We start from the raw sequence: 25806 nt of genomic DNA on the forward strand, positions 1-25806 counted from the left end.
GGACTACCATCTGAGAACGCTTTGGGTAAGGCAGTTTAACATATTAAATAGACACTTTTACCTTTAGTGAATTTTTTGGTTGTAAATTTTTGCTCGGGGGACCCCTTAGATCAAATTTTCCGGTGAATATTTTGTCATATTCGTGTTCCTGAGACAATTGGAACACTTTTTTATTTGAGTTTGAAAATTTTGCTATTTTTTTACTAAAATGCCAATAACTCCTTTTAGATTCAACCAATTGGGATGCTCTACCCTGCATTTTGTTGCATTTTTTAAGCCCTTTCAGATGCTTTTTGAATTTTGAAATTTAATTGAATTTTGCCTAAGTTATAGCCTTTTTAAGATTTTTTACGTTTTCGAACCTTCAAACTTTGTGTCCCGATTCGCCCCACTTCCCGTTGACCTAGAGTGTTCATATTTTGGCCAGATGCTAGTTTCATATGTACAAACAACCCCTGAAAATTTCAGGCAGATTGGTGGGGTCCAAACGACGTCCCATACAAAGGGGTATGCCCTGTTCGTGGACTCGCTCTTAAAAGGTCTTATTTAGTAACTAAACTTAACTCTGAAAAGATATAAGTTTTTTTTCGGTAAAAATTTCAATGATAAAAAAAGAAAAAAAACTGGCAATCAAAAGTTTACAGTCTGTGCTTTCCATAAATTCGCATTTATTGCAATTTTTACCCTCTTTGCTCCTAAGTTATCTGTATTATTTGTAAAAACAATTTATTTTTCTGAAAATGTTTTGATCCATTCCAAAGTATAAATAGAATGTTTGAAAAACGTCTTTAAACACACAAATATAAAATATAAATCCAAGGAAACGGCACTTCGTATTAAAAAAGGATGGTACTAAATATCTCAGAATTAGAACTGATGGTTAATGGTTACATGTAAAATTATCCTCAATAATTGATAAATCAAGAATACAAGCAATTCTCTACAAAATCAGCAGATTTAGTTCATTTTTATTTTTTGCATATTTTGGAAATATTATTTTTTGAAAAAAATGTTTTTTAGATTATTTACTAGACCCAATTTTTTTTATTTTTTAAATTAAGTTTAAAATAATAATAGCATTGTTTTCGAGATATGGTCACTTAAAGATTAATTAAAAAAAACATTTTTTTCTAATTTACCGTTTTTAAATATATTTTTTAACGGTTCACAAAAGTCCTAAATTTTGACCAAGGCATTGGAAATTTGGCCTCTGTTTGCTGAGGTACAGCGAAGAAAAAGAAAAACATTTTCTTATTCCGATATCTTAGTTAACTATGGTCTAATTTTCAATGTAAAAAAATGAATCAGTAGTGAAATTTTCTAATCGTTTTGAAAAACATATTTGAAATTTTAGAATTTAGATTTCAACATTTTGATTCTAAATCTTTCAAAATACTTATTTCAAATATCATTTTTTTATTTTGCGCAAAGTTTTTGTCCTTACTTTCTTATGGTTTAAAAGTGAACACAAAAACCAGATTTTTGAAAAATTGATTTTTTTTAATTTTAAACAACCTTAGGGACCATCCATAAACCACGTGGATACTTTTTTGGGATTCTCAACCCCCCCCTTCGTGGACAATTGTCCATACAAAAAAAAATCTTTTTTTTATGGAGCGTGGACAATCGCCATAACCCCCCCCCCTCCCCCCTTAAGTGTCCACGTGGTTTATGGATGGTCCCTTACCCGACAAACTTCGCTCTGCCTTTATTTCATTTGTTGACGTTTTTAACTTTTTTGCTAATTCAGCCTCCTGTGATCAAAATTTGATTTTACGTAACTTTTCCATACAATATGCAGATTTTCCGGAATCGGTTCCAGAGTGGCCAACGTTGTAACTTTTTGGCGTAAGAACCTTCCTTGGACTTAAACGAACCCAACGCAACAAAGAGCACCTAGATCCGACATTCCGTGTTGAATTGATTCGCGTTCGAACATAACCGTCGAATTTTTTTATATATATAGATGGTTAATTAAAAAGTGACAATGATTTTTTTCCGTGCTCTTATTTTTTATGAATATTCCTCAAAAATCGACCAAACAACTTTGTCGAAGATACCATTTCGATTAGATTTTTTTTCTTCAAAAGATACAGATGTTCGAATATTTACGTACCATTTTTGTATGGGGAGCTGCCAAAATGTAAAGTAGACTTGTATGAGTGAACCAATACTAAAAAATGGCTTATTTGGTCATAGGAAAGGCTCCCGAAAAGTTTGAACCAGATCAAAATAATATAATTAAAATCCATTTCCATAATATGGTGTATTTGCGAAATGCATTAATTACACCTTAAGTTCATTCCAACAAGTATGATCTATTAAACGAGCAAACAATGAATTTTAAACAAAGTCAAGCAGTCTGTTCAGTATCCGGTCATAAGAGATTCATTTTAAACCGGTAATTAAAACACTTGGGAGAATGAATAGGGACCATCCATAAACCACGTGGACACTTTAGGGGGGGGGGGGTATGTCGATTGTCCACGCTCCATACAAAAAAGATTTTTTTTGTATGGACAATTGTCCACGATGGGGGGGGGGGGGGGCTTGAGATTCCCTAAAAAGTGTCCACGTGGTTTATGGATGGTCCCATAACAACTTTTCTCTCTATATAAGAGAAAACTTGGGAGCGACCAACATTCGTTGGTTCGTACAAGTTCAACGTAAATCGTTCTACCATAATTGAACACAAGTTCATTTGACAAAGTCAAAATGAAGTCCACTCAAGCAATGTATTGCATTCTGTTGATTTCAATGCTTTTGATGATTGGAAATTGTTATCCTGCAATTGAAATTGTTGATGGGAATTCATCGCAGATTGCTGGTAAGTTTTGGCCACTTGATTTTAACTTGATTAATTCGCTCAAAAAATCCTAACATTTGGTTCTCAGATCCTCAATCCCCCTTTGGTTATGGCGGCATTTTAGTGGATCCTGAAAATATCGGCAACGGTAAGGATTAGTTATTTACAAATAAGTTCAATCAGTAAATCCCTCCTTTCAGAAACGTCTGGAAATTCAACTGTTCCAGAACTTCAATTCCGTCGTTGTATCTGGTTTTGTTTGTGGTGGTAATTAGCAACAGAATAACATTCGTAAAACAATTGAATAAACAATTGGCAGGTGAAAAAAACAAAATCTTTTTTTCCGTGCCACCCTTTTTCCACCCGCAATCTTGATAGGGGGAAAAACTCTGCGAGGTGTGAAAATGCTAATTCGTGTTCCGCCTGTGCAGTTTTCCCGCCAGTTTTCCCGTCTGTCATTTCAATCAAAAGACTTTTTGCACCGCTGTGGATGAAGAGAATTAAATCCTTCCCGAACGAAGGATTTCGAGTCCAAACCCCCGGAAGCCAAACAACGGAAGCCCGCAACCCGTCTGTGGCAATAAATTTATCTTTGAAACATGCATGAAAAGTTGCGATAAAATTTTATGAATTTTTAATGATTGCAAAACTTTGGGAGCAGCCACCCTTCCTCGGAGAAGTGTGTTTATTTCTGCGCTCTCTGTGGCATGCGCTAGAATCTGCTACCATAGCGTTGGGTGCCAGAAACCAACCAAAGTTATGAGTTTTTACGACCCAAACGAGGCTATCACTTTCCTTGGGAGTAGTCGGTCGCAGCCATAGTTGGCACCCCCCAGCTTGGTTTGGTTCGGGATGGGGGGTGCCCGCACTTGTCTTGGTTGAATTGCTGACCAAATCCTTTGAAAAGTGGGGTGTAATGGTCAGATCCAGAAAAAAGCATGAATATTTGTTTAAATTTTCAAATGCGGTAATTCTTTTTAGAAATGTTCTAAAAATTTCGAGCATTTCAAATTTTTAAATCAAGAAGTGCCCAACTTAACCCAATTCTCCACAGTGTCAGAACCAAAAATCGGACCACCCACAAGTGGCAAGTGTGAATGTCCATGTGAGTGGGTGAAAGTTTGAGGGGGGGAGGGCCGGGGTGGCCCGGCATCATTAATCCTTATAAGAAGCTTAAATTATTCAATGGTTTATGTTACCCGTCCCGTTTTGTCGGAGTTTTGCTGCGGCAGCCCCAGATTCGGTATGAATGAATGTTGTTCTGGCAAACAGAGGATCGCTTAAGCCGAAAGAAACTAGCTTTTTGGGACCGGCAATAATATTCTTTGGTATTATTGCTTTTTATATTTTCTTTTTTTTTTTCCTTTAAAGGGGGAAGGATTCAACACTTCACCCGGGGACGAAAGGATTACAGACCTGAAAATAGATTTTTTTTCGGAAAAATGTATCCCCCCTTAAATAAGATCGACGACCTGGCAAATCAATTTTAAAGGGTGATGTCCTTTGATATATGAGTTGGCGTAAACATGAGTGTCCCCTTTTTGGCTGCTACTCAGTTCTTTGAGTGTCTGAAGGAGTTCTTTCTTTGTCCTTTTTTTGACACTTGAGAATTATTATTTCAAAAGGATCGGAAACGGAAGTAACATGATTTGTTGACTTTCACATTGAGGATGGCTGCTGACCGAGAGATGCAAAGTTGTTTCAAAATTATTGCTCGATTTGATCGGACAAAAAAAAAGACTTATTTAAATTACAAGCCATGAAAAACTGTTTCCAAAATTTTTGCTTTCAAAACATTGTTATGATAAAAAAATGACAATCATGACACTATGAGAGTTGTTGAAAGATTCCTATTTATACATGTTTCCGTAATGGTAAATAATAAGCTAATTTCAAATTTGTTGAAAACTACTTCTACAAAAAAAATCTCCTTCAATTTCTAAAAATATTTTGATATAATTAAGTAGTCTTGAGCTTTAAAATTGAGGTATGCTAGTCTTCTTACTCAAAAAAATCGATGTTAATATTTTATGACGTTACATTTATTAAATTTTCAGTGCTTTTTTTTAAATTCAGTCAATAATATGCAAATTTGACCAATAATTTTTCTCTGTTTATCCCGCTTGAGAAAAATAATAGGAAATTTGTATCTTTAAAATATCATGTCAACATTCTATTTTTCTCATTTCGCTTTCATCAGCTGAGCTTATCTACCCACAAATCTCTCTGCAAAAGTGCCATTCAAGTTGTGAAAACATCTTGTAAAACATAAATATCCCGCAATAAAACACCAAAACTACCTTCGTTTTGTTTTTCCCTCGTCATCGTCGTTGTTGATCGCCATTTTCCCAGTTTTATTTTCGTCTTCCTTCCTAGCGATTCTCCTGGAGCAAACTTTTCCTTATGCTCCATTTCTGTTGTCCAACCTTTTCCCCCCTCCCTCAAATCTTCCCAAACTCAAAAAAATAATAAAAACATAAAAAAAAACAAGACACAAAGTCCAACTTTTGCGATTCCACTCGTATTTTTTCACATCATTTTCGTCGCCGTTGTTTTTACCACCACCGTCCTCGAAAAAAGTGAGAGTTGTGTTCTAATGACGACGTCGTCCTGGTCCCAACCACGGAACCATAATCCAAAAGTGGGTGGCAAAATGTATAACGAAGCACACGCGGCGGGCAAGCAAAAAGATTTACCGATTGTGCGGAATTATTTATAGCATAAATTATCTTGTCAGACTGCGCTCTGGTTGACCGCGGCGTGGAACTGGGCGAGTGGACGGAACTTGGTCACCGTGAATAACGAACCGGCAACCAGCACCGGGAACGCATGGAGCGTTGATTGGGGCGTTTTTTTTAAAGGGAAAATGGTTGTTGTGGCCGGAAAAGAAAATTTAGCTAGATTAAACAAAAAAATTACGCAGAATACTGAAATTTTCATGCATAAAACTTGATTAAATGAAATCATGTTTGGTTCTAAACAGCAATTTCAAATGTTTTTGCAGTGTTATGCGACAAATTCTTGATTCAATGTTCATTTCAATACAAGAATATATCGTGATAGTATTTTTCGTGCAAGCTTGGTCTGATATTGGTTGAAAGCCAAAACAACTTTGGAATAACGTTTTTTGTTATGGACGACTACCTCCAACTGTTATTGGGATGATCGGATTAGTTGTTAAAATAACAAAAAATAATAACAAAGATTTGTTCGAAGAATAACTAGAAATGTTATTAGTCTGTTATTACAATAACAATCCAATTACAAAAAAATCATAACGACGAATAACAAAGCCTGTTATAACTAACATAAAATGTTATTGGCCTAGTATTTTCAAATACCAAAAAATGTTATTCCCCAGTTATTTCCGTCTGCTCGGGCAGGTAAGCTGTTTTAATAACTCAAAACAATAAAAGAGATTTGTGCGAAAAATAAAACATTGTGTAATCAAAAATATAACATGAAAATCCGATAACAGAGACAAAAAAATGTCCCAGATCAACAACTCAATTTGGTATTGGTGATACAGTCCAGACTCGATTATCCGAAGGCCTTGGAAAAATTTCACTTTGAATAATCAAACCATGCAAAACTTTGTTTTGTCTTATTTTTGATTGTCGAGCTTATGTATAAACTACTCTAAAGTGATACAGATTTTTTATATCCAATATGGCGGCCAAAATGGCGGTGAAGAAATATTGAAAAAATGCATTTTGTTATTTAATAGACAAACAACTATTCAAATTTATTAAATTTAAAAATACGAAAACAATTTTTTTCCGTGTTTTGATTATCCGAGGTCCCATACAAACCTTCGGATAATCGAATCTGGACTGTATATGATTTTTGCAACGAAATATAATAATTTTATGTTGTTTTAAATATTAGCTTATTATAAAACATTGATAATTTCCCTGTTCCAATTACATATTTTCGAATGCTAAACAAAATGAGTAAAAAACTATGTTCAACGATTAAAAATATGTTAAATTCTAGCATTTTAGAAAATTATAAAATATTTTGTCATGGGCGTTAGGAAAATTTTCGAACAAAATATTAATGTTTTGTGGAGTACATCAATAATAAAAAAAAAAAACTCACAAATTAAAAAAAAAAAAAAGTTCAAGTTGAAAACCCACATCTCATGGCCAAAATTATGTCCTTGGCAAATTTTATCCAAGCAAAAACTTATAATAAATCAGGTTATGGATACTTAGCAAATTTTCGAACGAATAATTGATTTCCTTGGGGGTTAAATCAATCATAAAAAAATCAACTTAAAATTTTCTGCAAAAGTTTATGTGATAAAACCTCATTTTATGGCCAAAATAATTTCCTTGACAAAATTTGGTCAAATTTTTTTCGTATTTTTAGCCATACTTACACAAATAAAACATAATGACAAATTATTGATTTTCTTGAGGGGTAAAATTTTGATTTCATTTTTGCTTTCGAAATAAAGCACTTTAATTTTTTTCACGAAAATCTGTAAATTCTTGATTCAAGAATATTTCTTGCAGAAAAAGCACGATATTTTGATTAGCAAATTCAGGTATCATTTCAGTCAGTTTTTCTTAAAAAATGTCTAACCTTGGTAATCTCTTAGTTATAAGCAATAATTGTTCCAAAATGGATTGAGATTTAAAGGAACTCCAAAACTCTGTTATGTACTGCGAATGAACTAAATGTAACATGATTATTCACTAATAAAACCTAATTGAAAAAATGAAATTGAGGTATCAGCCAATTGTCTTGAAATTTAAATCAAAATCACTTTTTCATTATAAAATAAACAACCTAAATATAAACATTCACTAAGTCTAGTAAAATTGTACTTTATGCAACAAATTGCAAAATGCAAAAAAAAAATCAGCACGAGTAGTTGAATAAAGACGAAGATTATTTCAGCACGAGTCGTACATTTATACAACGAGGTTCACCGAGTTGGAAAAATACGACGAGTGTTGAAAAAATCAAGTTTTGCAACGAGTTGCTTACAATTTTTTTTAGCAATTCTGAAAAACGCTTTTCAAATGGAGTTTAGTGTCAAACATTCATGTGTTCACAGCTCAGACCAAAAAATATCGAAAAATTTTAGAAGAACTTTTCAGCACTGTTACTGAAAGGTTTTAATTTTCCATTCTGTTATTTTTGGTGGAGAAAAGAATGGAATTTTGCTTGTCATTGGCGATGGAAAGTATACCATTTCGTTATTCAATGAGTAATTCTCGCTGAAAGTGGACCACTATTTACACAAGGTGCTCAAAAATCAAAAGCAATGTACTTTTCCAATAGCCCCCACCAAGTTATGAAAGAAACCATGTTTGGTTGGTTAAATTTGTCCTCACCTCGGCGCCACGAAGCTAAAACATTTTTTTTAATTGGTAATTTTTTGACTTAGGCGCGCCTACAAAATTGCTAATAACTTTGCAAAACTTCAACGAACCCTTGATGTTTAGGGGTGTTTTGGAAAGGAAATGAGCAGAGCTTTCGAATGCACTTGTCAGAAAAATACCGTTCCATACATTTTTTAGCCACAAAACAACAATGTATTTTTAAAAATCATTTTTGAAGGCCGGCGCCCCGCTTTATCGAAAAACTGACAAATCCATTCGAAAGCTGAGACGATTTCACATAAAGGACCAATAAATCTAAGGTGTATGTTCCTCCTATCTTTTTTAATCTAATTTTGATTCTGCGAGCGCAGCGCTCCGTTCGCATTTCGGGCACCCAAAATGTTGCAATTTGCTTGCCCCATTTTAAGGTTTTGTCAAAAAATATAGGTGCTCACTTTTTAAATGATAGTTTATTGTCCAAGGATCAAAATGCACTTTCGATAATTGACCAATATTTATGTTTTTGGGTTCTTCCAGGCAATTTAATGTCGAAAAATTGTTGTTTTTTACTTTTTTTTTGTAAAATGCTCACTTATTGGGTGGACTTTTTTTTTTCAGTAGAACTAATGAATGTAGCATGTAGGAAATTTCACCACGAACATTTTTCTCTAAAAGAAAACGTAATTTCGATACTCCAGTGGCAAGATATTTTAGTTTTAGTGAGAGAAAAAAGTGCCAATTTTACAAATTTCTCTGAATTTACAAGCACGGCCTATTATTTACATGCGGCATATGTTTTGGAGGCCAGAGTTTCTTATAATTATTTTGGTCGCTGAATTCGGATCTGGAATCAAATTTCAGATTAACTGTTAAATTTGGAGCCACGCCCAAAAGTTATTTGCGGTAATATGCTGTAATTTTAATCGCTAGTGAATTCGGTCATATTTCATCTTTCGCTCACCTTTAATTGATAATTTTCTCACGGATTTTTTATGTAGATTGTTTTTTTTCAACTTCTGATTGTTTTGAGAGGCCTCGTGGCGCGGTGGGTAGCGGCTTCGGCTGCCGATCCCTAAGTGGCTATGGGGAATACACGCAAATAATATTTGATCGTGGCTAAAATATCACTGTTCACTGTTTATCTGAAATTTGATTCCAGATCCGAATTCAGCGAAAAAAATAACTATAAAAAACAATACTCTGGCCTCCAAAACATATGCCGCATGTAAATAATAGGCCGTGCTTGTTAATTCTGAGAAATTAGTAAAATTGGCACTTTTTTCTCTCACTAAAACTAAAATATCTTGGCACTGGAGTATCGAAATTACGTTTTCTTTTAGAGAAAAATGTTCGTGGTGAAATTTCCTACATGCTACATTCATTAGTTCTACTGAAAAAAAAAGTCCACCCAATAAGTGAGCATTTTACAAAAAAAAAAGTAAAAAACAACAATTTTTCGACATTAAATTGCCTGGAAGAACCCAAAAACATAAATATTGGTCAATTATCGAAAGTGCATTTTGATCCTTGGACAATAAACTATCATTTAAAAAGTGAGCACCTATATTTTTTGACAAAACCTTAAAATGGGGCAAGCAAATTGCAACATTTTGGGTGCCCGAAATGCGAACGGAGCGCTGCGCTCGCAGAATCAAAATTAGATTAAAAAAGATAGGAGGAACATACACCTTAGATTTATTGGTCCTTTATGTGAAATCGTCTCAGCTTTCGAATGGATTTGTCAGTTTTTCGATAAAGCGGGGCGCCGGCCTTCAAAAATGATTTTTAAAAATACATTGTTGTTTTGTGGCTAAAAAATGTATGGAACGGTATTTTTCTGACAAGTGCATTCGAAAGCTCTGCTCATTTCCTTTCCAAAACACCCCTAAACATCAAGGGTTCGTTGAAGTTTTGCAAAGTTATTAGCAATTTTGTAGGCGCGCCTAAGTCAAAAAATTACCAATTAAAAAAAATGTTTTAGCTTCGTGGCGCCGAGGTGAGGACAAATTCAACCAACCAAACATGGTTTCTTTCATAACTTGGTGGGAGCTATTGGAAAAGTACATTGCTTTTGATTTTTGAGCACCTTGTGTAAATAGTGGTCCACTTTCAGCGAGAATTACTCAATATTAACAGGAAAAGTAAGTAGTTTCATATGTTTAGATGACTTCATTTCTACTTGTGATATTTCAATGTTTAAACTTAATTTTGCGAGAAGTATTTTTAACTTTTTTTTATGTGACTCAGGTTTTTATGTATTCCGTATTTTTTTAAATCCCAACAGTCAAAACTTATATTATTTAAATCATTCAATACCAAATCGCCCCCAGCAATCGAAGTTTCATCCGCCAGATGAAAATTAAATATAAATTAACAAAAGCAAGCAAATTGTATTCCAATCCCGCCCCACCTAGCCACTGCGACACATTAAACAAGCCCCTGATTGCCGGCCAAACCGGCCAATCCACGTCGGAGAGTTCCCAAAACGTTGAAGTGTTTCAGGCGTTTGCCACATGCAAACACCAGGTCTCCCCCCTGTTCCGCGGCAGAGCTCGACAGCGCGATGGCGCGCGTTTGACAATCACTCAAAATGACAGCCGCCGGCAGGTTGGGGATAGGATTTGGATTTGATGGGGGGAGTGGGACAGCTTTTGTGATCAAGTCAGACAGTGCGGCACAGGACAGGACAAGTGGCCTCGAGCGGAATGGCAACCTGTCGAGCGAGTTTTGCTGGCGTGATGTACTGAGTGTTGAAAACAAAGTTTTTTTTTTGTTGAATTAAATTTTATAGAAATTTAAAAAAATCTATGATTAAAAAAACAAAAACTGGATTCAACATTTCACTCAACTAACTCCAAAAAACAGGTGAAAATTGTACGACTACTACGCCTGCAAGCACGCCACACACACGTCCTTGCAGGGGGAGGCCCTGTTTCCCTGGAGTAGGGAGGGGCTTGATTTAACAAACTTCCCCAACCCCCTCCTCCGGCACTGATTGGGTGTGGGGGATAAAATGAATTCCGAATCAAAATCAGAGAGAGAGAATCGAACTCATAAATAATTTCCGCCCCCGCGCGTCCTGAATTTTGTATGCCATGCAAAGGACGCCGCCGACGGCAAACGAGTTGTTGCGCGTCAGGATTTGCATGTCCTCGAAGACTGTAGCTAGGAGTTAATTTGATCACTTCAAGTTGCTTGAAAAATCTAGATTCTTCAAACTACCTCACAAGTTGAAATGCAGCTTGCCTACCCGTAGGCGATTCCCCCTAACAAATCTCTCCACGTTGCACCGCGTGTTGCCTACATTACGGCTTAATCCCGCCCAATTCGCCCCCTCCGGACGGTCGCAACCTGTCTCTCCTGGCGGGGTGACATTTGATAAAGGTGTTTTCCGACGTGATTCGCAGCGCGTACTGCCAGGGACCTGTCCTGATCAGCCGAGCGTGCCGTGCGCCGGAAGTGCTTGTGTAGAGCAATAATCGTTAATTATTGTTTTTGTTATCGCGCGCGCAGTACCTACTCCCGGCCTGGCTGACTGGCCGGGATGGAATATTTAGTCCCCCCCAGCGGAAGTGTATTTGTGTACGTGTGTCTGCAGATGTATTAGTGTGTGTGTTGATTTTTCTATAGTACTGAAGCGTTAATAAATTATGAGGCATTATTCAATTCCCTTTGGTTTTTATTTTATCGCGGACAATCGACACTCGCTGGATTGAAATCAGAAGGGGTTGGAGAGCTGGAGAGGAAAAGTTGTATATACCGACCGATATAGGGCTGGTAAAGTGCAGCACAGCACAGCTGAACGCTAAATAGTTTATTTACTCCGGGATTTGGGTGTAGATTACCGGCTATGAATCATTAATGCGACCGGTTTAGAGAGGAGAGTGTACGCGGGACGAGTGAGTGCTGACGGGTTAACTGGGACATGGAAATCCCTGTTTGGATAGCACCTCCGTTTGTTGTTTAGTGGGAAGTCATGTTTTGGATTTTTATCATGTTTGAGTGGAAAAGCAGTGCAAAATTCACACTTTCAAAATCGATCAGAATTAAACTGTCAGCCAGTCCCTACACTCAAATACGTATAAAAGAGAGTGTGGAAAATTTTTAGGTTTTTTTTTTCATCCCATTTTTCAAAGTTTCATTCCTCAGAATGTACAATTCTAGAGTTTTTTTTTGAATAGGTCCAACAAACATATGAAAGACAATCGTTTATAGGACCTTTTCAAAAAAAAACTCTAGAATTCCTTAAAAAGATCACTCCCCGAATCCCATGAACCAGAATGTACCATTTCCCTGAAATGTTCATTGTTGCTGTTCTTTTGAAAGTAGAGTAAATGTTTAGGAGTATTACTGAATTCAAAAAGACAAATCTTTCTTTTTCAAGATTAAAAGATTTGATGGTTTGTTGATAGTTATATTTGAAGATTTAAAGATTTGATGGTTTGAAGATTCACCGATTTGAAAAATTAATGAATGAAATATCAAAAGATTCGAAGATTTGAAGATTTGAAGATTTGAAGATTTGAAGATTTGAAGATTTGAAGATTTAAAGATTTGAAGATTTGAAGATTTGAAGATTTGAAGATTTGAAGATTTGAAGATTTGAAGATTTGATGATTTGATGATTTGAAGATTTGAAGATTTGAAGATTTGAAGATTTGAAGATTTGAAGATTTGAAGATTTGAAGATTTGAAGATTTGAAGATTTGAAGATTTGAAGATTTGAAGATTTGAAGATTTGAAGATTTGAAGATTTGAAGATTTGAAGATTTGAAGATTTGAAGATTTGAAGATTTGAAGATTTGAAGATTTGAAGATTTGAATATTTGAAGATTTGAAGATTTGAAGATTTGAAGATTTGAAGATTTGAAGATTTGAAGATTTGAAGATTTGAAGATTTGAAGATTTGAAGATTTGAAGATTTGAAGATTTGAAGATTTGAAAATTTGAAGATTTGATGTTATGAAGATTTGAATTTGATTTGATTTTAAAATTTAAAGATTTTAAGAATCAAAGATTTGAATACTTCAAGATTTGAAAGCTTGCAGTTTTCAAGATATGAAGATTTGAAGATTAAATTATTGAAAGATTTGTTATTTGCTAATTTTCAAATTTCACGATAGCAAAAAAATATTAAAATATGAAGATTTGATGATTTTAATATTTGAAGATAAGTTGTTTAAAAGATTGGAAATTTTATAATTTCAAGGAACTGAAGATCCCATTATTAAATAAAAACTATAATAAAATATCAAAAATATGGCTTAATTTCTAATAATTTCATAATCCTCCGAAAAAAATTAACCTTCTTTTGGTAACACATAAAAAAAAAACATTTCTGCGAAATGGTTTGAAATGGAATATTTTTCTTATATTTTTTTTGCTTTTATCTCGAAAACAATTTCTTTCTGAACGGAAAAGATGTTTATGATGATGTTATCTTTTGTTTTGAAGCATCATTTTGTTAGTCCCTCGAGGTCGATAATTTAAAAATTTAAGGCCAATTTTTGTGAAATTTTAGGTAGAAAGTATAACAAACTTTTTTTTCTACATTTTAACAGTAATGCTACTGCCGTAAATTTACCAAATTTGAAAGAATGTTTAAAAAATACTTAAGTTTTTCATTTTTTAAGATCTTTGATCCTTAAATATTTTTCTTGAAGATGAAATGTTTTAATTGGAATGAAAATGCATAGCGTAACATTATACTATATCTTTTCAATAAATAAAAATCGATTTTCAAAGTCTCTTTTTCATATTGTATTGCCCCTTGATTTTTAAAAGAATTTAGAAATTGTTTCAGGCAAGAGAATTTCGAATTTTTTAATCCGCTCTGTAGTAAATTTTGAACTTCTCATTTTATTTCATTCCAGATTCGAATCAGGAAGGAAAAATTGGAAAAATCTCTCGACTGGAAAATTTTCGGGAATTTGTTGTGAAACGATAGCTTTTTTAACATTACAAATAGTAATATTTTTAACATTTAGAGCAAATCGGGACATTGATACAGACGAAATTCCGACACTTTGGTACTAGAGTAAAGATTTTTTTTAATTCTTAAAATAGATTTTTTCAAAACTAGCAACAAGATTGATTTTAGTCAATATCGTATAATTTTTTCCTTTTCAGTTAATCTCTGTGGTTTATTGTTAGCATCATGCAAATGTTAGTTAATATATTAGTAGTTAGTAGTTAGTATTTAGTAAATTTTCCTTGTATTAATGAAACCATAGAATTTCAGCTTCAACCGAAATAATTAGAAGTGTTAGCAAATGATGTTAGTTGTTACTTAAAATGTTAGTAGTTGTTAGTCAAAAGTTAGTATCACTTGATTTTTATCTTTTCCTTTCTTCCTTTTTCACTTTGACACACATGTTTATCTTTTACTTTTTCTTCTTAAAACTAGATCTATGTTTCATCCTGGTGCGGGAATTCCCAATGAGATTTTTTTAGTCTTTCTTTATGTGATTTTTTCAAAATGTAAGCAAATTCTAGAATGCTTCGTTCGAACTGAGAACAAATAAATAACTAAATGTCAGAGTTTTTTTGTTCAATAAATTTGCTTTAAGGCTAAAGACGTCCACAGCTAACTCAGAATTATGAAACTCCACTTGCCCAAATGAATTCTTGATTTTTCCCAGACTTCACCCCCTCGCAGCAGTAACACAAATCGCTCCTCAAACTTCTCCCGGAAACGAAAACGGTACACTTTCCTTCCATAAAATATTCAACCCAGCATCGTTTCAACCCGTTTCCCTTCATATCTGGTGCTTTCCCAGCACCGATAAAGTATTCAACAGCTGGCTGCTGGTTGCTTTCTTCCGCCCACCATCAACATCTCAACATCTCTCAATCCCCCCGCCCGAATTTATTATTCCGGTCACACAAAGACTTACCGTTGTACAGGATCGTCGAAGACGAGGACGGCGACGACGCGGACGAGGACGAGGACGCATCCCGGGTGGCCGCTTCCGGCGAGTGCGGCGGTGGACTCGGTGCCGTAGCGCCGGCCGTCGGCGAGGACGGGCCCCAACAGGTGCTGGCGGCGGTGCTGGTTCCACTGCCGGCTCCGGCCGGACTCGGCGAGGCGGTTGTGGCACCACCGTTGTCACCGACCACGTCGATTTCTTCGTCCTCCTCGAGGACCTCGACGATGACCTGGGGTGGCGGCGGAGGGGACGGCGGAGTGGGCGAGCGGCCGGAACTTGGGGCCTGTGGTTCCTCGACCCGGTCCGGCCACGGGTAGGCCTTGAACTTTTTCGCCATCAAGCAGCGGGGCATTTTGGAGGATTTTTTTGTTTTATTTTGTGAGGACAAGATTCGGGTTCAGGTACTTGTGTGTGTGTGTGTGGTTTGTTTGTGGGGACGAGCACGTGGAGTCACGAGGGTCAGTTCATGACGAAGGAACACGGCGCCCGGGAAAATCGATAGTTTCTTCCTGCCGGAACGGCGCTGCGGCGACGAGGTTCTTCTTGCCTTCTTCAGGAATAAATTTTCTACTTCCGAACGTGACACAGATACCAAAAACTTTCTTCCTTGGTTTCGGCGAGGGGCGTTTCAGGGGGGGAAGGTTAGTGTACAGGGAGTAGGACAGTTTAGTTATAGTTTTACGAGCTTTAGTGTCTTCACGAGATGTTCACGAAACTTAGAAACGCACACAGAGTACACTTAAAGGAAATCCAGAGAGTGTATGAGGACAGTTCACGCAGCAGCAGCGGTAGTACTAGGTTGTAGTGTAATAGTAGTTCATCAGCTTAAGTATCCTCGAGAGTTCGTAGAACAGTTGGTAGAACAGCGACAACGACGACGACGACGACAGTGTAGCAGAATCTTCATCCCGTGGTCACGGAACCAAAACAACAACACAGAGAGCAAAACGGAAGTGGTCACACTGTAGCGTACGCGACGACGTCAGCGACATCACGCGTGGAACAGAACAACCGGAAACACGAGACCACGAGATTCGAAATTAACCCGTTTAGCGGGTCAGCTTGAAGTTCCGGTCCGGCATCGAGGAGGTCGCCGGTGAACCGCAACCGGAACTGGCTACGTTGATGCACATCGAACTAACCCAAAAAAGGGTTACGGAACGCCGGATGTATCCAAAGCCGGCTGTTCAGAGTGTTCTTCCTCCGGGTTCCGGAACGCACTATTGCACACTGGTTTCTTCCCGAGAGTCGCGCGCGCGATGTTTGCACCAGGTTAACCAATCACAGTTAGCCGTGTAAAAGTGACAGATGATAGGGGTAGCGTTTATTTACAGGTTGACTCGACGAAATGTACCGAGAGATGACTTACTTCAAAGATCGCGTATGTGAGCTTAATGTATGTATGTATGTTTTGCAAACAACAACGGAACGAAACGGATTCGAAACACAGAGAGTGTGTGTGTGTGTGGAGAAAACGACACGACAGACAGAGAAAAAATGGTGTGTAAGTAAGTGTGTGTGTGACACGTGTGACACGACACGAACCGCACTGTTGGAACCGTGAAAGGCTTTTGAGTCCTGTCGGCCCGTCGGCGGTCCCTTTATAAAGTTTCGTCGGCCCACGAGCGCGACCCGAACGCCCGAGCACGTCCTGTCGTGTTTCCCCTTCCTTTCGCTAACGCTTCCTCTTCCGTACCCAACAAAACATACACACGCAGTAGGCGACGGCAACGTGTTGATGCACGCTCGCTCTCCCGAATTCAGGGGAAGAAGCAACAAACCGGATCCGGTTCGGCTCTTCACTCTCCCTCTCTCAGAACGTTCTCAAACTCTGCCGAATCAACACAATGCTCTAAAGGATCGCTTTCCCGATTTACGCTGCACACTGTGTGGATGTGGTTTATGCTTTATGCTTCACTGATTTGGATTCGGCACTCTCTCGCGCTCTCTTGCCACTTCGTGTCCTGCTTTCTACTCTTAAGGGGAAGGGGCACGCGTCGCACGTCATTCAGTCATCTGGCGCTCTCTCTCGTGGAACGTTTTATGTTGCTTTTTTATGCTTTTCATTCAGAATAGCGTTTTTTTTTTGTTGCTTACTGGAAAGTGGCAGCCGATTTACTTTTCGGGTCCGTTTCAGGATGTGTGGAGAAGGGAAATGCGGAATTCTTCTTCTTCGTTTTTTTTTCGCTTGCGTTGCTTTCGACTTGTTTGTTTGTTTGCGGCGGCAGCAGTTGTAGTAGTAAGGAGGATTTAAAATTCCGGCCTCTTTCTGGGTCAATCTATTGGCGATTATACGTTTTGGGTGAGATGCGATGGGAATTGAAGTTAAGAGTAGTGATACAGTCGAAAAGAAGAGTGTGTTGAGTTTTTTTTTTGTTGGTTTAGTTTTTCATATCAAAACACTAAATTTTTAAATTTCTATCGAACTAGGTTTTTTTAGATTTATTTTGCCTACAAGAGCACTTAGCTAGCAAAATCTATACTTAGAAATATGTAAGTAAATCTTTCCCAGTTCCTGAGGGGAACACCCTTGAAGAGTATCGGGGCCGGCATTTACAAAGCGGATTCAGTGGCAGTTTAATTCTCAACTTAATGTTAACATGTTAAGGTTAATGTTAACATTCCATAGGTCGCCTCCCTAAGGTGTCGTGATAAGGTCCAGTTTGTGACGATACACAACCTTCCCTTTACTAAGCAATCGATTCCAGAAGGGAAAAGATCACCAGTTGTGTTGGTCCGAGCCGGGATTTGAACCCCGATCTACCGCTTACGAGGCGGAAGCGTTACCACTGGGCTACGTGGCTCGGTCGAAATAACGAACTATTTAACCTTCCTGCAAAGTCTTATGAAATGAGCTCAGTTGAAAGATTCTCCAAATATTTGAATTGCAAATGATACATCTTGGAGCAGAACTTTTAAATTCTAATAAAACACTCATTGAATTTAATTAGGGAAATTTCGTGAAAGTTAGCAAAAAAACTTAAAAACGTCTATAGAGCAATTCCATGTCAAATCGGAAGATAGTTGTACCAATAGAGGTGGCGAGGGTGGTCTCCGATATCAATGAAACATTGTAGACATGTCACCTTAGGCTTATATAAAACATGTTTGTGTAAATGGAAAGAGTTGCACTCGAGGATGACATTTGAGAAGGCCGTCAGTTATTTGAATATTGTTGCATTTTGTAATTTATATAGATTCCAGACTCGATTATCCGAAGGCCTTGGAAAAATTTCACTTCGGATAATTGAATCACGAAAAAAATGTATAGCATTAGTTTCGATTGTTAGATAATCAAGTCTGAACTGCTTTGCTGTTCCGTAAAACGGGCTGACTTTGACAGATTTGAGATTTTCCTTGAACAGTACAAATTAAATACGTGTGAAATGTTTTGGAAACATATTTGCTTTGTAAGATAAGTATTCAAAGTGCTTCAAGACGTAAGTTAACTTTAATATTTTAATATTCTCAAAGTGTCATGATTTTCTCAATGAGCATGATTTCAAATAGGAAAACGGAATGCTTTTTCGGATTCTTTGGACAATTTTTCAGTAAGAGCAGGTAAAATAAAATTGTAAATGATGAATACTATGTGCTTTGAAACATAATAAAAAAAACTCAATTTTCATTTTTTGTAGAACAAATCTGATATAAATTGTGAAACTTTTGATTCGTGCTTCGAATTCATTTAAAAAATGCAATATGAATAAATAATTGTATAAACAAAACTAGATTTGACGAATTTCTGGCAAAGTTCTGACTTTAGAAGAATTTTATCTAAAATCATATAATTGTTTAAAAACTAATAAACTTAGTTAACTACAAACAAACATTATTTTTTGTTCTTAAAAACTATATCAGCAACCCTAGTGATGGTATTTGACGTAAAATAGTAGTTTATGCAACAAGTTGCAAAAAGGCACGAGTCGTACATTTATCCAACGAGGTTCACCGAGTTGGATAAATACGACGAGTGCTGAAAATATCAAGTTTTGCAACGAGTTCCATACAACATTTTTTTGCAATCCTGAAAAACACCCTTTGAGTGAAGTTACAAGTCAATGGTTCATGTATTTTGTCAATAAATCGTAAAATAGTAGTTTATGCAACAAGTTGCAAAAAGAGGATTTTTTCAGCACGAGTCGTACATTTATCCAACGAGGTTCACCGAGTTGGATAAATACGACGAGTGCTGAAAAAATCAAGTTTTGCAACGAGTTCCATACAACATTTTTTGCAATTCCGAAAAAACACCCATTGAGTGAAATTTTAAGTCAAATTATCATGTATTTGAAAATAAATCGTTTAAATCAAAACAATGTTGAAAAGTGTTACTTTTCGAAACAAGTGCTGAATAGTTCAACTTTTCAGCACCCATTTCAGTGCTGAAAAGTAGAACTTTTCAGCATTTATTTTGAAAAGTGTTGCTATTCGATTCTATTATTTTTGGTACAGAAAAGTAGGCTATTTCGTCGTTCAAGAGTGACAGGAAAAGTAAGTAGTTTCACGACGGAATTGCAAAAAAAAACTTTCAGCATTTATTTTGAAAAGTGATGCTATTTGATTCTGTTATTTTTGGTACAGAAAAGTAAGCTTTTTCGTCGTTCAAAAATGACAGGAAAATTAAATAGTTTCACGACGGAATTGCAAAAATAAAATTTAAACACCCATATCTGATTTTAACAAGTCACTTTATCAAAAAAACCCCGGAATTCAAAATAAGAATGTTAACGCAACTATTTTTTTAAACACTATAGAAAAGAAATATTACTTTATCAGGTATTACTTGGTGCCTTCCCTACATTGATATACTTTTGATAGGGTTCCCGCATAGAAAAAAACCGTTTGAAAATCATTTGTTAAATATTCAATCAACCTTTTACCAAATTGTATAGCAACTATTTGGTAAATATTTTTTTTAATTCCTCACTGTCTCTCAAATAGTGAACTATTCCCCATATATGTTGTTAGCAATATTCACTATTTGATTTTTTCTTCTAGCGACACTTTGTCAAGTGCTTTTTGAAAGTTCATTTTTGCGTATATATTTTAGGGATTTCACCATTTCTCAAATGGTATTTTTATGGTTTTAAATAGTTATTTCAGTGATTTTTCATGGAGCATTACATTTTGGGGAACAGTTGTAACAATTCGAATGAACATCAATTTTTCAAGGATCAACCTGATCGTTGGGTTCAATTCCTTGCCGACTGACTACAAAAAGTTTTGCGACTTCTTCTGCAACCAAGCACAAGACTTTACAAGAGAGTTCGTATGTGCGAATTGTGGGCTGTACCTAGGCTTACAAAAGAAAAAATGCAGTGTTTGTCACAGTAGTCACGCATCATACTTTATAATGTTCGATGTAATTGAAAACATTAGAAAAGTATTATCAAGAAACTGGAACCGCATTTGTGACTACAAGGCAACATCATCCCAGTCCAACCAGGTGACAGACATTGTGAACGCTGCTGTAATCAAATCTAAAAATGCTGGAAATGCCATTACACTCGCTTTAAACACCGATGGAGTTAAAATATTTAATAGCAATACAAAAAAATCACTCTGGCCGTTGATGTTTCAGATCAATGAGCTTCCCCCAAACCTTAAATTTCTAAGAAAAAATATAGTCATTGCTGGATTGTGGTTAGCCGAAGGTGATCTAAATATTGAAGTGTTTTTTAAACCGTTGATTCCCATTTTCCAAAAATTGTACAATGAAGGCTTACACATAGGAGTAACAAAAATAGATTCAGTGCAGATTGTCGCATGTTGTGTGGATACCATAGCAAGATGCAAATTACAAGCAATGAAGCAGTTCAATGGTTACGAAGCATGTAGTTATTGTTTACATCCAGGAGATTTAGTCAATAGACAGATTAGATACGGATCTAAAAGAAATGTTACTCTAAGAACGCATAACGATACGCTGCAAGCTATGTTGGAAAGCAGGTTAAAGAAAGAAGCCGTGCGTGGTGTGAAAGGAATTTCTCCATTGATTAGATTTCCGGGATTCGATGTAATTAGAAATGTGCCAATTGATTATATGCACTGCGTGTTACTAGGAGTGTGCAAACAGATGTGTAATTTATGGTTTGATAAAGCCAACACGCCATGGTATATTAAGAAAGAGGTCGCAAAAATTGACGAAATGTTAAGTTCAATTAATCCTTTCGTGGAAATTTCGAGGCGTGCACGGAAAATTTCTGACAGAGCGAATTGGAAGGCGAATGAGTGGGTGCACTGGCTCCTGCATTTCAGTTTTATAAGTTTAAATGGAAAACTCCCAAACACTTATTTAGATCACTATTTGCTCTTAGTCAAATCCATAACAACCTTGTTGCAAAAATCAATTTCTCAAAACATGTTTGATTTGGCGGAACATCAATTACAGAAATTTGTGAAAGATTTTGAAATACTTTATGGAATTTCTGAAATGAAGTACAACATACATTTATTGACTCATTTAGTTTCATGTGCAAAAGATTATGGTCCTCTGTGGGCATTTTCTCTCTTTGTTTTTGAAGACGTCAACGGAGTTTTTAAAAAGTTTGTAAAAGGGTCGAAGGAGCCAGTAATTCAAATTGCAAAACGTTGTGTAATGCAATTCAAAATTAACAATTATGATAACTTGTCCATCGATCCAAAAGTTTCAGAATTCTGCAAAAAGGTGAACTTGATCAATTCCATTGATACTAGAACTACAACTCAAAAATTTGTTATTGACGAATCCGTGATTAACAAATATAACAACGTTAGAGAATTTTTTGTTTTGTCCAGATTGAAGTTTAATAACTTTATTTTCAAACCGTTCTTTAAGTCAACTTGGTCAGGAAAACGAAATGAAAAAAGACCGAATAATGATTGTTTTTTTAGTATTGAAGAGGAATTTGAAATATTTTTTGGCAGAATTCATACAATTTTAAGTGACGGTGAGAAATATTATTTTTTGTTTAGACCTGTTGAAACTTGCACAATTGCACCATCTGTGGAAGAACGATTTTTGAAAGCAAAAGTAGACGTGAATAATTTTTTTGTACCTAGTTCAAATCAACAACACATTGTCAAAGTACGTATCGATAGGGTGCGATGAAACTATGTATTTAACTAAAATTATGTATAAACTTCACGTAGATTAAAAAATAAGGTTTAAAACAGCATTTTTGAAAAATAGAGGAATTGAAAGAAATTATTTCATAAATAGTATAGAAATATTCGCAAAAGGTTCAAGATGGAAGGCAAAAATATATATAAATGATAATAAAAGTTCTTAAACATATGTAATTCCTAGTTTTTTTTTTCAAATTCCCTTAAAAACACATCAACTTATTCTTTTCGAAAAAAAATTAAGAGAATCTGTCAAATAATAAATTTATGTTCAAGAATATGATCAAATTCTAGCACCATTTAAAATTTAAATTAACAATTTTGCAAATACTAACTATTTGTGAAAACATCACCACCATATTTTCGAACCAACAATTTGACAAATCGTCAACATTTCCCAAAAAGTAATTTAATGTTTCTTTATGGTCACTAAATCATCCTCGTTCATCCGGGTTATCAGATCTTAAATTTTTTGGATAGGTCGCATGAAAGATCCAGATAACGTTTTCATCATAATATTTGAAATCCGACCTCAAAAAACTTAAGTGTTTATAACTTTTGATAGGTTTTTTAGAGCTTCAAATACCTTTCGAAAAATAAATTTCAAGACAAAAACTAGCCCTTTTTACAATCTTCCGGACTTTATTCAAAATCGTTTTTCAACACATCTTTAGAAGTCATGATTTCTAGATAGCGACTTATGGAACCCCAAGACGGATCGAAAGAGTCTTAAACGGATTTGATTCAGAGTCGATATGTGATTTCATAGCATCTCCTCATTGAGTTGGCAATTTTTTTTTTTTTTAAAATAGTGCATGGACCTTGTGTGGCTTACCTTATTATACATGTTTTTAAAATAATTATAATAATTACGGTATCTCAAGCCACCGCATCGTATCAAAAAGTGGTCAAAGACAAGCTTGTAGGAACTTTGACAGGCTTTCTGAAACTAAAATTCACGCTTTTTTATAAGATTTTTTGATCTTTAGGTTTAAAAGTTAAGTTTGAAGGTGGGTCTACGTTTTATTTCTTTTCAAATTGTTTTGAAAATAGCTCTAAATGTTGCAACCTCACGGAAAAGGCGGGATTACATGTCTCTCCTACAAAAAACATAAATAATTGAAACCTTTTTGAGCGGTCTAACAATCTACATTTTCAGAAAACGACCGCTGGAATCAATTCTCTAAACAATTTTAAATAGAAGTCTCCAAATTGACAACAACAATTTCGACAGGCTTTTTGTTTTTTTTTTTCAAAATTAAATCTCGAAATTATTTGTTTTGCAATTCCGTCGTGAAACTACTTACTTTTCCTGTCATGCACGAACGATGAAACAGTCTACTTTTCTCTACCAAAAATAACAGAATCGAATGGAAACTCTTTTCAACACAAATGCTTAAAAGTTCTACGTTTCACGTGATATGCTGAAAGTTTGAACTTAGAAATACTCGAGCAGACGGAAATAACTTGGGAATAACAACTTTTGATATTTGAAAATACCAGGCCAATAACATTTTATGTTATTTATAACAAGATTTGTTATTCACCGCTATGATTTTTTTGTTATTGAATTGTTATTGTAATAACAGACGAATAACATTTTTAGTTATTCTTCGAACAAATCTTTGTTATTATTTTTTGTTATTTTAACAACTAATCCGATCATCCCAATAACAGTTGGAGGTATTCTTCCATAACAAAAAATGTTATTCCTAAGTGGTTCTGGCATTAAATCAATATCAGACCGATAACAAATTTTGTTATGATAACATAAACTGTTATTGAACTCTTATGCAAAAATGGATTTTGCAAGAATATTCCATAACATTTCCTGTTATTTTAACTGTATTTCGTCAGCGTGTGCTATCTTGTGAAAACGACCATTTAGTACAATTCGAGAAAATCGATTTTTAAAGTTTGATGATAAATATTTTCAAAACTATGAATGGTAGAGCCACTCCTTTTGAAGCAATCTGTTCGTATACTATCGCTTAACAAACGCTCCAATTTTCAACTGATTTGGTTACACCAGTTAAATGATACTGTAAATTATGCTATCAAAAATCTGAAAAGCACGTGTCACAAGTGTGTTTCGAAAGTAAAATTGTACTACGTGTCACAAGTGTGCACAGAATTCCCATACAAACTAAAATAAGCTCAAATCAATAGTTTAACCGACTTAATCAGAATATTTTCAAAAACAAAAGATTGCATTGCTTTTAGAAAGTGTGTATCAACATAAATTTGTGAAAAACAAGATAAATTTTCCACATTTTCCAACAACATGTATGACGTGTCACAAGTGTGCACGATCATTTCGATGACCATTTAATGGTCTATGTCACAAGTGTGTATTGCGATATCCGGGAAACGGAAGCGAGTTTCCAAAATCGGGTTAAAGCATCTTGTAGTGTTTGTTAAGTAAAGCAAAACGTCATCATTAACTCATTTTCGACCAAAATGGTCTATGTCACAAGATAGCACACAGCTGACGATTTGTTTTTGAAATGGCATGAATTGAGTTATTACCGTCTGTTCGGGTATAGTAATACTTTGCAACAATGTTTTGATTTAAACAGTGCAGTGGAACGGCTAAGTTTATGGACAATTGAATTACAATGTCATTCAAAGGGTGCCTTTCGGAATTGCAAAAAATGTTGTATGGAACTCGTTGCAAAACTTGATTTTTTCGGCACTCGTCGTATTTTTCAGTGTAGTTAGTTGGATGGTAGTAACTTGAATAGGAAATTAAATTACATCAATTAACAATGATTTAAATTTAAATACTATCAAAGGTAAACTTATGAGAAGTTGGATGAACAATCCGATCCGAATTTTGAGACTTGTAAACCAAGTCTTTTTTTTTCGTTTAATCAAGTCTTTTTTATAGAAATGACCAAATGCCAAAAAAAATGACAAAACCACTGTAGACAATATCTAACATAGTCTATATCGCTAGCTTAAATGTAAAATTTGAAGAAGAGCTCGCATTTTTTTTTTTTTTTGATGTTAAAAAAGTTCTCCAATTTGGACGAAACATGTAGAGATTGTATATCTTTCGATTGCTAACAAAAGTTGTAAAAAATTATTTATGGCACCGCTCTTAATACCGTTTAAAAATATCTTTTACGCACATCTTTAGAGATTTTTCTGCGTTGATAGGTTCTTTTGAATATGTGTCTCGTTTTGCACTAGCGTTTTATAATTCACCAATATTTAACTTTACCATGCCGGAAGTCCTAACACAGCAAAACAATAAAACGCTAGATAAAAAAACAACAGCCACGCATCTTCCGCAACATTCTCAAGTTCGCACATTCCAAACACCACAAACAACAAACATCTCCCACAAACGTAAACTGCTTGAGCTGAATCATGACCCAGGAATTGTACGAACCAAGCGGCGCCACAACGCCAGCAGCGGCAGTTCCTCCACGTGAGGTTATGGCTAACCGGCGATCAACGGCCGCAGGCACGTCCAACCTGCCGATAAGCCCCACGCCCTACTGTTTGTTATATAAAAACGCAGGGCCGTCCTCCAACGAGTCAACATTCGATCGGTGGCGGTTCTCTAGGTCAAACAGGATGAACGGTAAGTTACGGCGCGGCTTGTACCGTACCAAGTGCC

At 35.7% G+C, this 25806-nt stretch overlaps 2 protein-coding genes and 1 long non-coding RNA gene across 3 annotated transcripts in view; 2 read left to right on the forward strand and 1 right to left on the reverse strand.

The window, feature by feature from the left end:
• Window positions 1–2654: 2654 nt before the first annotated feature.
• LOC120416492 (uncharacterized) lies at window positions 2655–3086 on the forward strand. The gene is made up of 3 exons (XR_005605347.2): window positions 2655–2827; window positions 2895–2954; window positions 3007–3086. It is a non-coding gene; the product is annotated as an uncharacterized LOC120416492 (long non-coding RNA).
• Window positions 3087–12444: 9358 nt separating this feature from the next.
• On the reverse strand, window positions 12445–15423 carry LOC120416520 (putative uncharacterized protein encoded by LINC00612). Its single transcript, XM_039578236.1, has 2 exons — window positions 15039–15423; window positions 12445–12458 (listed from the first exon to the last, which is right to left on the reverse strand). The coding sequence occupies exons 1-2, from the start codon at window positions 15421–15423 to the stop codon at window positions 12445–12447; spliced, it is 399 nt and encodes a 132-aa protein (XP_039434170.1).
• Window positions 15424–25666: 10243 nt separating this feature from the next.
• LOC120416515 (cilia- and flagella-associated protein 251-like) overlaps window positions 25667–25806 on the forward strand; it is a 1092-nt gene continuing 952 nt past the window's right edge. Inside the window, exon 1 of the mRNA XM_039578232.2 lies at window positions 25667–25770. Coding sequence (XP_039434166.2) covers window positions 25764–25770 — 7 coding nt within the window. The 5' untranslated portion in view covers window positions 25667–25763. The remainder of the gene's footprint in view (window positions 25771–25806) is intronic.

The sequence above is a fragment of the Culex pipiens genome, chromosome 3, assembly GCF_016801865.2.
Source record: "Culex pipiens pallens isolate TS chromosome 3, TS_CPP_V2, whole genome shotgun sequence".
Lineage (NCBI taxonomy): Eukaryota > Metazoa > Arthropoda > Insecta > Diptera > Culicidae > Culex > Culex pipiens.